General features: G+C 36.8%; 1 protein-coding gene across 1 annotated transcript in view; it reads right to left on the bottom strand.

The window, feature by feature from the left end:
- Positions 1 to 258: 258 nt before the first annotated feature.
- The window catches only part of LOC128214944 (DNA ligase 4-like), a 38695-nt gene continuing 24242 nt past the window's right edge, over positions 259 to 14711 (bottom strand). The window contains exons 17-20 of the mRNA XM_052921665.1: positions 4764 to 4899; positions 4112 to 4206; positions 2897 to 3049; positions 259 to 2468 (exon numbers count right to left, since the gene is read on the bottom strand). Of these exons, the coding sequence (XP_052777625.1) occupies positions 2321 to 2468; positions 2897 to 3049; positions 4112 to 4206; positions 4764 to 4899 (532 nt within the window). The 3' untranslated portion in view covers positions 259 to 2320. The remainder of the gene's footprint in view (positions 2469 to 2896; positions 3050 to 4111; positions 4207 to 4763; positions 4900 to 14711) is intronic.

Here is a 14711-nt window from a genome sequence, read left to right on the forward strand (position 1 = left end):
TTTTTTTTTTAAATTTGAGTGTCCATACTTTAATTGCAGAATTAAAACTAAGCATAACACTTTCTGTGAAGAAAATTGTTGTATTTAAGAAAAAGGTACAATTTTAACTTAAGATGCTTCTGTAATATGGCCCCAGTACTTCACAGTGTAGAATATGCAATGATCTATAGGTTTGTGGTTTATTACTTTAACATAGTTAAACTTGACCTAAGTCAATTAAAAGTGTGTACCAAATACCAGTTTTAAGTTAAACAAGTGCAGTGACAGACTACCATATCACCACCATCAACTTTGCTCACACAATGAATAACATAGAAACTTAACAAAGGCCAATAACTAAAAAGTACTGCACCAAGAGTTGTGGTTCCTGTGCACTGCACTTCTCCTCAATGAGGTCTATCTGAATATGAAGTTGGGGTGTCATAAAAATTATGAAAGGGACTTCTATTGAATGCTCTGGTATCTAGCAAACTGCTAAAATATAGTTTTATTTGAATTCAAAAACTACAACTAAACATCAATGGCACTACTTCAATAAATAATATTATTTCAAATCAATACATTGATTGAAAGAAGTCACATTTTCAGGAGATTTGATGATATGCTAGATTTATAACTTCTCTAAACATGACACAGTAATTGGTAATCTTACTCATCAAAATCACTTAATTGTCACAAAATGTATTAAGTATTTCTAGGTCTTGGCAGTTACACATTCAAACAAGAGATGTTAGTGAAACATTTATGCCCCCTTGGGAGCCAAATTGTTAGTAGGATTTGGACACTAAATAAAAATAAAATATGGACAATCAGAAAACCTTTTTTCAGCTTACAGTCACACTGACCTTGACCTTTGACCCACTGACCTCAAAATCAATAGGGTTCATCTGCTGGTCATGACCAATAAGCCTACCTAGTATGAGGTCCCTGGGTCAAAGCGTTCTCAAGTTATTGATCGGAAACCGTTTTTCATGTTAAGGTCACACTGACCTTGACCTTTGACCCACTGACCTCAAAATCAATAGGGTTCATCTGCTGGTCATGACCAATACACCTACCAAGTATGAGGTTCCTGGGTCAAAGCGTTCTCAAGTTATTGATCGGAAACCGTTTTTCATGTAAAGGTCACACTGACCTTGACCTTTGACCCACTGACCTCAAAATCAATAGGGTTCATCTGCTGGTGATGACCAATACACATACCAAGTATGAGGTCCCTCGGTCAAAGCGTTCTCAAGTTATTGATCGGAAACCATTTGGTATTCCGACCGACCGACAGACAGACCGACCGACCGACCGACATGTGCAAAACAATATACCCCACTTTTTTCAAAAGGGGGCATAATAATAAAATATAAATAATAAAAATGTAAAATTAATTATGTCCAAAATTTTATACAATATATATATAATGAACATGTATAGTGAAGACAAAACATAGAAATTCCAAAACACAGAATATAACAAACGTTTACAGTTATAAACAAGAATGCCAACAGTCACAAAAGATTGGTGATAATTGGTTGTACTTGCCTAACATAGAAAGTGGATACTGAAACATGTTTTTGCCAATACAAGGGTCATAACTCTGGGATGACTGAGGTGACATGGCTGGTTATTAAACCTGAGATATTATGCCCATACACAGTCTGACCAAATTTGGTTATGATTGGAAAAAGGCTTCTAATTTTATTAATTCGACAAGACAGATTTTAAGGTAATTAAAGAGCGTTAACTCTTGAGTGATTCCAGCAATATGGCTGGCTATCAAACTTGTCCAAGACATTATGGCCAATAACAATTTGATCAAATTCAGTGATGTCAGATGTGACCAATTTTTAGTAATTATATAATCCAAGGGTATAACTCTTGAGTGACCAAAGCGATATGTCTGGTTATCAAACTTGTCCAAGATATTATGGCCTTTAACATTCTGACCAAATTTGGTGATAAGTAAACAAATTGTCACTTAAATGCAAGAACTCAATATCAACTTTTTTTTCTATATGCAGTTATTAAGTTACTGCACTAGGGCAACAAAATGCTTCACAACTTACAGGTCGCCGGCTGGACGTTTCACATATGCGTGAAACTATATTCCTGTTCTATGGACAGGAATATAAAAATGAATATCACAGAAAGACATGATTTAAAATAATGAAAACAAAATGCACTAGCTGCCTTTACTTTAAACATGTACTGTTTATGCTGTGCCATTTCCCACTCTATCCCGATCCACATCTGCTATTTTAATTCAACAGTGTATCAGTACTGGTATAATGAGTATTTAAACTATTGAGTAGTACAACTTTGCACAGTATCAGGAATCCAGTCCAGGCTCGAATGCTCGCTCGTTTACAATATTTCCTTCCTCCATACATTCCCGGACCCACTCCTCCGTCACAATGTGAAACTTGCGCTGACGTCCTCCACGAACCTTCTTCAACTTTGCAACTCGACTTTTATCACTATAGAAGAAAGGAGTCTTAGTTAGCTTTATCTTGCTTGAAAGCATATAGAGGTCAATTAAGATCTAAAATGTTAGAATATTGATTTTAAAATTGAAATTTGTTTCTTTTACAGTTCATGGAAACATTTAAGAATATTTTATTAAGTATTCATTATGAATGAAAAAGAAAGTTTGGTCACAATTCATATGAACGTATCTTTCAAAAAAAGCAACACATAATTTATTCTAAAAAAATGTAGAAAATGTGTTTGATTTATAGTATTCATATGAATGTATTTTTCAAAAAACATCACATATTTTTTTCTGAAAAAATATATACAGTGTGTTTAAAGCATAGTTTATTAGGATTTTGTAAATACCTAGAAATTAACTTAGATAAATGGACGGACATTAAATGAGATAATGTGAATACTGTACCCCACTAACCTGAGATCAACCATAACATGAGAGACGTCGTTAGAAAACCTCCGTGACACAGACGCCCCGAAGAACCTCAGTTCCAGGGCCAGAAGGTCCAGACTGGAGTCCTTGATGTGGGTTGTAGGGTCATCAACTATTGCACAATTGTCCAGATATATCCTGAAATGAACAGGTATGAATTACATATTTACATATTCGCATAGTCTTTTATAGAGAAATCTTGATGTTATATTGTATTACCAACAAATGATTACCATGTCATTGGTTATTTTAATTGCACTCTGATTGGACCAAGGCTATATCATTTAACCAAATGAATTATATGATGTTACACAAATTTCATGTTCCACAATTATTGGCTATTCTTTTATTCAAATGTAATGTTGTCTGTAACCTTACTTTAACAACAAGAGGGCCATGATGGATCTAGATTGCTAGCCTGTAAAACGGTATAAACTGTTAGGCAAGAGATAAATTTGACACAAGGGTCAGGATTTGAAGAAAACATTGGTAAACTTTCTACATGTTAACAACCGCTAATAAGATTATATCAACATGACCAACAGATGAGGAATCAGATGCTTTATTCCTACATCACAGTGCCATCCTTGACATTCAAGAAATTTTTACTGAAAAGTAAGAACTGAGATGTGTGAGCTAGTTTCTACCCCAAATAACACATATTTGAACTTGACCTTAAAATTATCAAAACAACCTTTCTGACAAATTTCTAGGATATTTCGACAGAAAAAAAAGCCTCAAAGAGTTAACAAGATTTTTCTACTTTTGGGTTACGTGACCTAGTTTTTCATCCCAGATAATCCATATTCGAACTTGTCCAAGTAATTACTGGGACAAACATCCTGACCAAGTTTTGTGACAATTGGGTAAAAAATGTGACCACTTGGGTATAAACAATTTAAGTGTGGACGGACAACAAGACCACGGACAACGACACGGCTAAGGTGAGCTAATAAATACTAAATACTAAATACTAAATGAAGAAGTTGCTTCTTATTTTTTATCATGATGAGTAGTTGTATTTATACTGTACGAATATTGGAGGGGATACACTGTACATTTCATGAATTGCTTGGGTGCCTTCATTCATTCAGTATGAAGACACAGAGAAAAATATTTAATCAATCCTTTATTATATTCAAGCAATAAAATGGTGTTTTTAACATTTGAATCATCCCCATCATCCCGACTCATACTCACTTGCATGTTCTGAAGAGACCATAAGGGGATTCATCAGGGAAATGTTCATCTTCTAACTTTGCTATTTCAAAGTTGTCCAGCGTGTCTTTGGATTTCTTGAAAACAATTATAGAAAAAATTCACAATGTATGAATCCGTTTTTCACTGTTTGTGACATTCACTATGCTTTATTTAATATTGGTTACAACATTCAATGAATTCTAAAACAATATTTGTTTATGTTTAAAGCTCAGAAAATATTTTACACAGCACACATATTTCAGATCTTCAGTACATGGTTTTTAAATCTCACCCCTTTTTATGGTGAGAGTTTATGTGTATGCCTCTTAGGCAACAGGTTTTGGGTCTGAGCCCTTTGACAGGCACATAGTCTTGACTTCTCAAAAAGAATCTCTTAAATGCTTAAGTATTTTATTATTTTGAAAAAATGCTTGCTTCAATTTTACAAAATAAAAATATAGTATATTGAGATTATTAAAAAGAAAATTTCCCTTAAACACTTAACAAAAACGAGACACATTTTATACATATATAAAAATAGTAAGCTTAGCATGATTTGATTATAACAGACTTATGTTAGTTCAAGAAAAAGGGGACATTGTTTCCATCTTTGAGCATGATGAGCAAAGCATAGTATTTAACAAATACTAACCACATCAATTTTCGCCATAACACTTTGAAGTCGTTCGGGAGTCGTGTCCTCCACATAACTGTCTCCGAAATCATCATAGTCACGGTCAAACAGACGCTTGGTTGCCCCAGTAGCATGTACCATGTCATCTGGACTCCTGCAAATGCAAATTTAGAAGGAAATTTAATACCTGAAATATTTTTTGAATACGGAAGTATCATCCAGATTTCTTGAATGTAAATGAGTTCAAATACAACTACACCAGCATAATAGTATGCACTGTTGTAATAATCTCTTTCCACTGAGCTGCTTAGCCTGTTTTTTATTTTAAAAGCGTAATACAACAAATTGAATTCCTATGCAAAGTGATCATAGATCACAACCTAGGTCCAAATGGCTTGTATTTTGAAGGCTCCTGGATAGTACTACATTGATTTGAGTCATTGCATTGAAAATCTGAAATTTCTGTAAAAAATGTGAATGATCTGGGGATGGGGCTTATCCTTCTAGCTCATTTCTCAGCCTATCCTATTTAATTCTGACCGATACCTCAATTTTGATTCTGGTAAAAAGGGCTTTAAGTTTAAGGCCTAGTATAAGGAATGTTTGGCATGATAATTCCCTGCGGTGCATCTCCTGCTTATTCCTGCTAATTGCACTGGTGTCACAGAAGGGGCCAATTTTCTGTATATTCGTTTACTGGCTCAGGGCCATTTAGGGTTTATTTCAATAATAAAACTTCAACAACTGCACAGCAGGAAACTCTGATCGGAGATCTAATAAGAGGAATCAAGGCAAGTAGATGTAGATCAATAAATAGAGGTTGTGTACTATACACAGTTTGGGGGGGGGGGGGCGTCTTGCTTTTTATAATTTAGCATGTGACAGTCGGGTTCAAATATGCTTTTTCCTATCAATTTTCAAACTGGTCAAAGTTGTGTTAAATATTCATTATTTTTTTAATGCATAGCATATCAGACGCATAGGGGAACACTTCACATTTTTGTTGGTGTCATACTCAAGTCAACTAAATAAAGGGTATTGTGAAAATCTCAACTTGCCCTAAAATTTGAACTGAACACAATGTGAGCTAAAACTAAACCTAAAACCTTAGAACATAAGTCAATCAAGAGACATAATTTGTAGGATGGGCGTCTTGCTTTATCAACGTCATATGTTTTGTCTTATTAAAATGTTATTTGACATATCACAAAGCGTTGTTATAAAATATCAGAGGCATTCTAATGAATGCAAATGAAAGGATATGTGTTCATTCAAGGAAACACGGTAGTTTATAGGTAAATGTTTAATGCCAAAAGCAAACACCAAAACATTTTCATTTTTACACTTTTAATAAAGTAACTTTTAAAACTTTTCCATATTGGCATGTAAGCCACAAACACATTGAACATTTAAATAAAAGATACTAAATAAAAGATGAATGTTCTACAGTCTGAATATAACCGGGATTACTCCAAATTATATCTACATGCAATTTCAAAAATCCATTGTTAAATTATTCTAACATTACACTTTTATTAGCATCATTATCACTAAAATTCCAATAAACAGCGTAAAATTAAGGTGAAATGTAAACTCTTTACAAGTGACAACATAGGTATCTAAACCAAAAAAACAACAAAACATTTGATACAGCATAGCAAAAAGAATGTACAGTCCGATATATGACTTTAAAACTATATCCACATATGATTTAAATAATTTGAAAAAATACTTGTGATTTTTGTTATTTAACTTGCAAAAATGAGTTATGAATTGAAGCCTATTTTATATTTTATCTAATTGGAAAGCACTTATACTTAAAATAGTGTCTTATACTGTCTAATTTAATCACTGTATGAGGCATGGAGTAATCTATAAATCTGACAGGTTCACAGCTTGGAAAGCACATAGCTGTTCAATACAACAATATAAAATATAAAACATAATAATAGAATATCTACAGCACTGCTTTGTTAAAGTAACTCAGCTTACTTTAAAAGAAAACATTTAAACTTTCAAAATAAAAGAAACAAAGAAACATAACCAATTCTAAGAACTATATACATGTATTTACATGCAACTTAAAATATATAAAAAAAAAACATTACAAAAATATGTATTAAAATTTTGTTAATGTCGACCCTTGTTTTAAAATCATTTCAATCTCAAGCATGTGGCATGATCACTGTTCAGTTAAATTCAGATCTACATTTTTTAAACACATATTTTGAGAGCATCAAAAGAGTTCTTTTAGAGGCACATAAATTTCACTCAACCCACAAGTGTAACCCTGTAAGCCAGCAACCACCAATGCACAGAGTGAAACACAAGAATGAACTAAATCTAGTGGTGCTGGTTAATACACAGCATTTAAATCTTGAACACCAGTGTACACAATATTTTCATTTTGAATGTTCTTGAACACCAGTGTTCAGATGCTTTGGTGCTGGTTAAAACTCAGTATTACATCTTTTCCCAAAACTGCTGGACCATAGGAACTCGCTGGGTGAACAGAGTCTTCAGGGCATTCTTGATGTACGGAATACACTGCAAGGCCCAGTCATCTATCTCCATCTTTGGGAACACGCGGCGTACACACCTACGCACCGCTGACAGCTTCACTCCAGAAAGCTTGGACATCACCATACCATTGTTGAGTTCCCCCAATGTGAACACTCTAAACACTAAGTCCTTAGCAAGTTTGGCTGGACTGGACTTCTGACACTTTTTCAAGACAGCTTGGTCTACATCGCCAACCTCATCTAAAGCATTACCGAACATCAAATTCATTTTGTGAGTCCTTTGGGAAAGTGTTTTCAGGTACGTTTCTGATACATATCCAGAAATCAAGTAGGGCTTCACATGTTTCAGTTTATCGCTCAGCTCAAATTTCTTCACATTTCTATGCATCGGAACCTTACATCGGAACTGAAAGTTCAACATTTTGTGTAAGCTTTCAGCTATGGCCCTGTCAAGACAAGCAATTTCTGTATCTGTCGCAGTACCAGCTGAAGTGTCTCTCTTTCCTGGCTCATCATCCACAAATGATCCTGCCAGAGATTCATTGACATTAAGGCTTTCCATGGTACTAGTTCCAAGAGGATTTGAATCAGAGAGGTTGTCATATTCAGGCATACTGTCCAAGGAAATACTTCCAAAACTCTCAAAATCAGAATCATGTATGCTACTTCCCATTGGCAGGTGTTTACCAGAACCAGTTCCAAGCTCAGAGACATTCTTTGGCTCATCACAACTCATTGCCTCGGTGTTAGACTTAGATACTGGTTGTTCAATGTTCTTATCATCAGTTACACATTTACCACACTTTTCCAGAACAGGAGGACTCACATCACTAGCATTTTGGATCAGACTCTCAGATCTTGCAATATTGTTCTTCTGAAGAGTTGGAAGGCTGGGGTATTCACTGTTCTTCAAGCTGAAATTGGTAGTAACTTCACTGTCTGCGGACGAAATGTCAGAGTACTTGTTCTCATATGATACTGCTTTGTGAGGTTTCTGGCCGATCACGTTCTTATCAACGTTCCTGTTGTATGGTGTATTAGGAACACCAGAATCTAGGCTGGTCTCGGCTGAGCTCACTGGAACATTTCTCACAACAGATACTTCAATGGTTGGACTTGTCTTTGACAGAGGATTAAGATCATCAAGGTTAGTGTCAATAACAGACTTTGCATTGTTCATGCCTTTTTGTCCACATTTAGAGTTCTTAACACTTCCCTTATGGCCAATAACTTGCATACTGTCAGCAGATTTAGTTTCCATGTTTTCTCTGGTCTCTTTCAGTGCACTGTCTTTCTGTTCAGTGTCTTTCGCTTGGTGTTTACCATTGAGCAGCTTGAAGGCCTTTGATCGAATCTTGGAACTCAGTATTCTCTTCGGTGTAAATGGCAGTTCAGTTCCCATGACCTCTTTCCTCTGAGATGATTGTGGACTTCTGCTTGCTTTCTTATGAGCTGTTGCTATGAGCTTTGCATAGACATCTGTAGCATATCGGGATTTTGATTTTGGACTAAATTTCATTTGTCTGGTAGCAGCAGATTTGATTGTTCCTGGTCTAGGACTTGGGCTCATTTTGTCGTGGTAAGGTCCAGCAGGGGTCCAGTGCCTTTTGAGTTTCATAACAGGAGTTGAAGGACTTCCGAACTTCAAAGGCTTGACTCCTTTAGGGTCATGGTCTGTGTTCTTATCTTTCAGAGCAGCTTGTCTAGAGTTACCACCAGTGGCTACATAGCTGATAGGGGTGCTCTGACACAATGGTTTGGTTTTGTAAACCTGTCTCTTTGGTGTACCAGGTCTAAGAGTCTTCACCTTTGGAGCTAAGTTGGTCTTGCTGATGATGGGTGGACTGGTTTGTTTCTTTTTCTGAGCTTTGTTCAGAGGTGGTAGTGAATGTTCCTTGGCCTTGTACAGGTTTTCTGTATTGAATGGCGGCAATGAATGTTCCTTGGCAGTTGGCGATAACTGTTTGTTGCCAACTGACTCTGTTAGTGGTATCTGGTACACGATTTTGTTCGGGGGAGCATTGCCTGTCATCCCAACAGTATGTCCAATCATGACTGGATTCTTACTGAAAGTCACTGGCACGTTCTTCTGATTGACGCTTTTCACATCAACACCCATCCTCGGGACTGTCCTAGATGTTAGGTGGCCATGTACATGTAATCCAAGGTAACTGGTGTGTGGAACGTTGTCAGGCCCAGGTGCCACAACGCAAGCAGGGAACCCATATGGAACAGTGCTGTGTAGTGTCTGGCGTTTCTCCATCTGTGAAGTGGGTTGTGAAACCACAAGGGTGGAACTAGGTGGTCCCTGGATTGGAGGATGCATGGTCTGTGTCTTCTCCCATGGCCGTACATAGGTAGATGAGGGTCCCACAGGAAAATTAGGCCTTGCTGGATTTTTGTGTAATGCAACCCAGAATCTCTCGCGAGATTCAATAGTCCCAGGCAGGGTAGTTGGTAATACAAGATGTCCAGTAACTCCATCAATGTTCCATGACACAGGCTTATATGCAATTGTATGAGGTTTTCCCACTTCATAGTTTGTATGAGAGTTAGTATGTATCTGATGATCACTTGTCTGTTTAGTCATTCTAGCTGTGTTTGACCTTTTCGGTGGCAGAGGAGGTTTACTTGTTCCAGCATTTGTTGTTTTTACTGGATTCAGCTGTTTAGATTCTGTCATCATTGAGGTCACCTCCTTGATACTCTGAACAAGTTTCATGTCACTATTGAGGCTGTCCAACTGTATAAGTTGCTCTGATGAATTTTCACCATCACAAACAGGGCTTTGAAGCTTTGCATTCTTTGCATCAGGAACATTTACAAGATCAGAAATGAGAGTTCTATTGGCACGTTTGCGCTGCACGCTGATGTACTTCCGATTTCCTCCATACATCATCTTGGCAGTAGGAGAGACAGGCGGGAGACAGGAATGGCGCGCAGAAGCAACCTTGTGGTGCTCTTGGGATGTGACCAGAAGCGCATTTGTCGCATCCAGTTTAGGCAAACCATCGGTTGAATTTTGCCTAACATATGACAGGTCATCTTTGCTACTCGAGTTCTGCTGATTGATGCGCAGATTATTGAAGTCAAATGAGCCCAGCAGAAACCCATCGCTATTGTGGATGTCATCTTGGGTGGTTGGGCAATCTGGTATCCAACACTGGGTGCGGCCCTTACTTGACGTCCTGATGTTATACATCTGGAAATGTAAAAAAGTTACAGTGTAGTGATAACATAGTCATAACCTTACAAAAATCTACCTGCACGGTTCGATGCAGATTCCTTTTTTCTGATATACATTTGGACTTCTTTGAATTGCTTTAATGAAACGATCATTACAAACAAATACTGCATCATGATAACTTTTGAAATTTCAATTAATCCTATCTCATCTAAGAATTATGCAGATCGAGTGACCTTTCTGACCTAGTACCCTGCCTTTTTCAAATCCTGGCTGGAGCACTGCTCTAACATTTGACCCAGTGACCTACATATCAGATATCCCCTTATAAAACATTGAGGATGTAGCCAACCTCCCATCTTGCATAAACATTACCAAAAGTTGGTGAAATGAAGTATAGTGTATATACATTTTAAGAGTAATGCAGCTGTGTGGAAATTAATCTGATGGGTCTACAGTCTGGTTATGTCAAGTGAAAATGATGCAACACCCCTCCCCCTTTTAGAGTAAAACTATGTATATTTCTTAGCTTTGTTTGTATTTGGCATGATCTTTTTTCTCACAAATTAGGAATTTGTTGTGCTGTTTTTCCAAATCAAAGAGGCACAGACACAGGCAGTTAAAACAAGCAAATTCATTGAACTGATAATCCCTCTGCAGATTAGGCATTGTAGATGGCATGGTAATTACATGAGGTGTAATATTCCTATTAAAACATGTAATAGCGCTGCAGGGTGATGGACTCATTATCTTTCGGTACGAGAAGGATAGTTTAGCAGTTTATTAACAACTTATTGAAATAAAATGATTGTTTAGCAATTGACCGAGTAACCTACATTTTGACACCCAACACTAAAATTTTCATCAAGGCAAACATTCTGATTACGCAACATGAAGATTGGGCCAGAAATATTTCAATATTATTTATTTTAAAATTTGACCTAATAACCTAGTTTATTACCCCATTACATCAAGTGGCATATTATGACCACATTTTGAACAAAGTTTGGCCAAGCAATACCAATATTAGGTTCTTAGAATGATTTTTGAAAGATTTGGAAAATTTCATCAATATTGGACCAGTTAAATTGCTTCTAGAATTTCAAAGATTATTTCTAAGAATTAACCTTGTGACATTTGTTGACCCAATGCAACCCATTTATAAACAAGAGGCCCAAGAGGGCCTATGCTCTACTAGCAAGGCTCTTGTGGTCATTTTCAATCCAGAGCATGTACATAATAGGCAACAAATATATAGTTCACTTTTTGTGTTTGGGTTAGTTGAAAACGCTGCATGTTCAATATCTGAGGACAGAAAGTGTTGTAAGCAGATTAGTTGCATGAACTATTTTATTATGTGCCAAGTAAAGGTAATCTGAGGGTAAAACTAGAAATGTGTCCATAGGACACGGATGCCCCCACTTCGATTTTTTGTCACAGAAAATAAGCCATAATGATTATTCAGGATAATCTGCACATATAGGATAAGTTGAGTTGAGTTGGGTTTTACGGCATCGCAAGACTGTATAGGTTATATGGCGCCATTCAGGCAGGAAAAAACTTGTTGGATCCACATTGGACACATACTTTTCAAGAATTAGATTGGAAACATATATTTTTGGCAAAAAAGGGCCGTAACTCCTAAATGACTAAAGCGATTTCCATGACTATCGAACTTGATCAAGATATTATGGTCACAAACATGTGTTTAAAGTTTGGTGAGGATTGGACAAACGGTTTTCAAGAATTAGATCGGAAACAATCTTCGGGACGTACGTACGTACAGACAGACAGACGTACGTACGGACAAGGGCAACCCTATATGCCGCCACTTTGTGGGGGCATAAAAAATCATTTCTGTAGCTTTAAGTTGGCCAAAAGGTCATTGTCAAGAACATCCGAGGACAACATTGATGCTCATTTGCAAAACTGTACACATGGTCAAAATTTCATTGCTGTAGCTTTAAAAATAAAGAAGTATGTCTGGTGGGGCCAGCTTTGGCCCAAGGAGCATAATTTCAAATGTTTTGCTAGACGGTCAGCATATGATGCTCCACAACAAAGGTATGGGCCTTGTGTTTTAAAACAAGAAGATTTTGAAAATATTTCTTAAAAAAGTATCTAGGAAACTTGTGACCCCCGGGGCAGTGCCAGTTTTGACACAAGGGGCATAATTTGAAAACCCATGATAGTGGACCACTAAATTAAGCCTTGTTCAAAATAGCAAGGATATGCATAGCTGTTTCAAACAAAAAGGTTTTTAACATTTCCCAATTTAAGTAAACCAAACCTGTGAACCCGGGGCGTGGCCAGTAATGACCCCAGGGGCATAATTTGAACAAACATTCACAAGCAATTTTGACTTAACATGTAAACTTGGCTAAAAATAGACTTCGCTCATGTAGACTTGGCTAAATAGACTTAGCTAAAAATAGCATTTTTTAATACTTTCAAGACCCATAATCTAGGCATGCATGGGGGGATCTGGCTGGTTTTCGAGAGGAACCGAGCTCTAATGGATATCTAAATACTGTACAAGTTTCATCGAGATACAATCAAAACTGAAGACTGTATCATGTTCATAAGCAATTGTTTACACAATAGCATTTTTTATATTATCAAGGCCCATAATCTAGGCATTCAAGGGCGGATCTGGCTGGTTTTCGAAAGGAACTGAGCTCTAATGGATAACTAGATACTGTACAAGTTTCATCGAGATCAAAACTGAAGAAAGTATCGTGTTCACAAGCAATTGTTTACAGAAGCACAGATGCACATACTACATACACAGTACCATCGCCTTTGGCCAGTAGAGCTAAAAAGGTAAATTGATTTGACCTAGTGATCTATTTTATGACACCACATAACCTAGTTTCAAATCAATAAAAATGATTAAGTTGTGAATATTGGATAAAATATATCTAGTGTGATTTGACCTAGTGACCCACATTTACAGATTTGATACAGGGGTCATAGTTTGAACATTATATGACCAATTTGTAGCTAATATAGTAAAAAAAATGTGACCATTGGATGGACTGGCATTATCCAATGAGCGGTAAAAAGGTATTAATGCTATCTTTGAAGAAAATAAAGTAAAATCTGTTTAATGAAAATACTTCACATGGTCAGTGTATGAATATATCTAGTGTTTTCTACTATTTTCAAGACTTGAAGAGCCCAATGCGACAAAATCCAGTTTTACACATGTGCATTTTGGAAATACGGCTTGTATCGGTAGCAGCAGCCTTTCTCTTCACTTTTATTAAATTGAAATAATTACTCTAGTCAAGTGTAACCTTGCTGCCACATTCATATCTAGTTTCATGGCCTTGACCTGGACTCCAACCTTATCAAAAGCAATCCTAAGCTAGCTCATAAAATACTACATACCAAGTTTGTTCACCATCCATCAATCCTCACTTAGTTATTGGTAGGAAAACCATTTTTTAAAAACCATGAAACCCCACCGCCCCTAGAGCAATGACAAGCTCCATGCCAAGTTCCTTAAATTTCTACAATCCTAAGTAAAAAATTGGGTGGAAACCAGTTTTCTACTTTTAGTAACCTTGACCCCACACTCAAAAGCAATCCCGCTCTAGCTAGTCACAAGGTTACTACATACCATGGTTGTTCAGTATCCATCAACTCAAGGGTTGAAAACCATTTTTCTGTTGTTAAAAATCTTGACCCCCACCCCCTCGAGAGCAATCCCAAGCTAGCTCTTGACATAAGCTACATGTACCTTCATACAAAGTTCCATGACTCTCTACATTTTTACTACTTTTCATAACCTTGACCCCCCCCCCCCACCCCCAACCTCTTTCTAGCTTGCTATTCACATAAGCTGCCTTCAAAGCAAGTTTATTCCCTAACTATCAAACCTAACTCACAGAGAATTTTGGTAGTTTGGAAGTTTTTCAATTTTTCTATTTTAGAACCATGACCTCATTCCCCCTCAAGAGCAATCCAAAGCTAGATCTTCACATCAGCTACCAACACACCAAGTTCAATCACTATCAATCAATCCTTACTAAACCATTTTTCTAGTAACAGTGACCTGTAATTTGTAATTTGATAGAAAACATCTTTTATATTTAGAAACCTTGACCCCAGTGCCTTGACCCTAATCAATCCCAAGGCAGCTCTTCACATAACTACCAACACACCCAAAAACAATGACAAGTTCACAACCAACAGATTAACTCAACATTCCCCTTTGTTTCACTAGGGTGAACACTTGATTTCTTCTACTTAGCA

This window comes from Mya arenaria, chromosome 13 (genome assembly GCF_026914265.1).
Source record: "Mya arenaria isolate MELC-2E11 chromosome 13, ASM2691426v1".
Taxonomy (NCBI): domain Eukaryota; kingdom Metazoa; phylum Mollusca; class Bivalvia; order Myida; family Myidae; genus Mya; species Mya arenaria.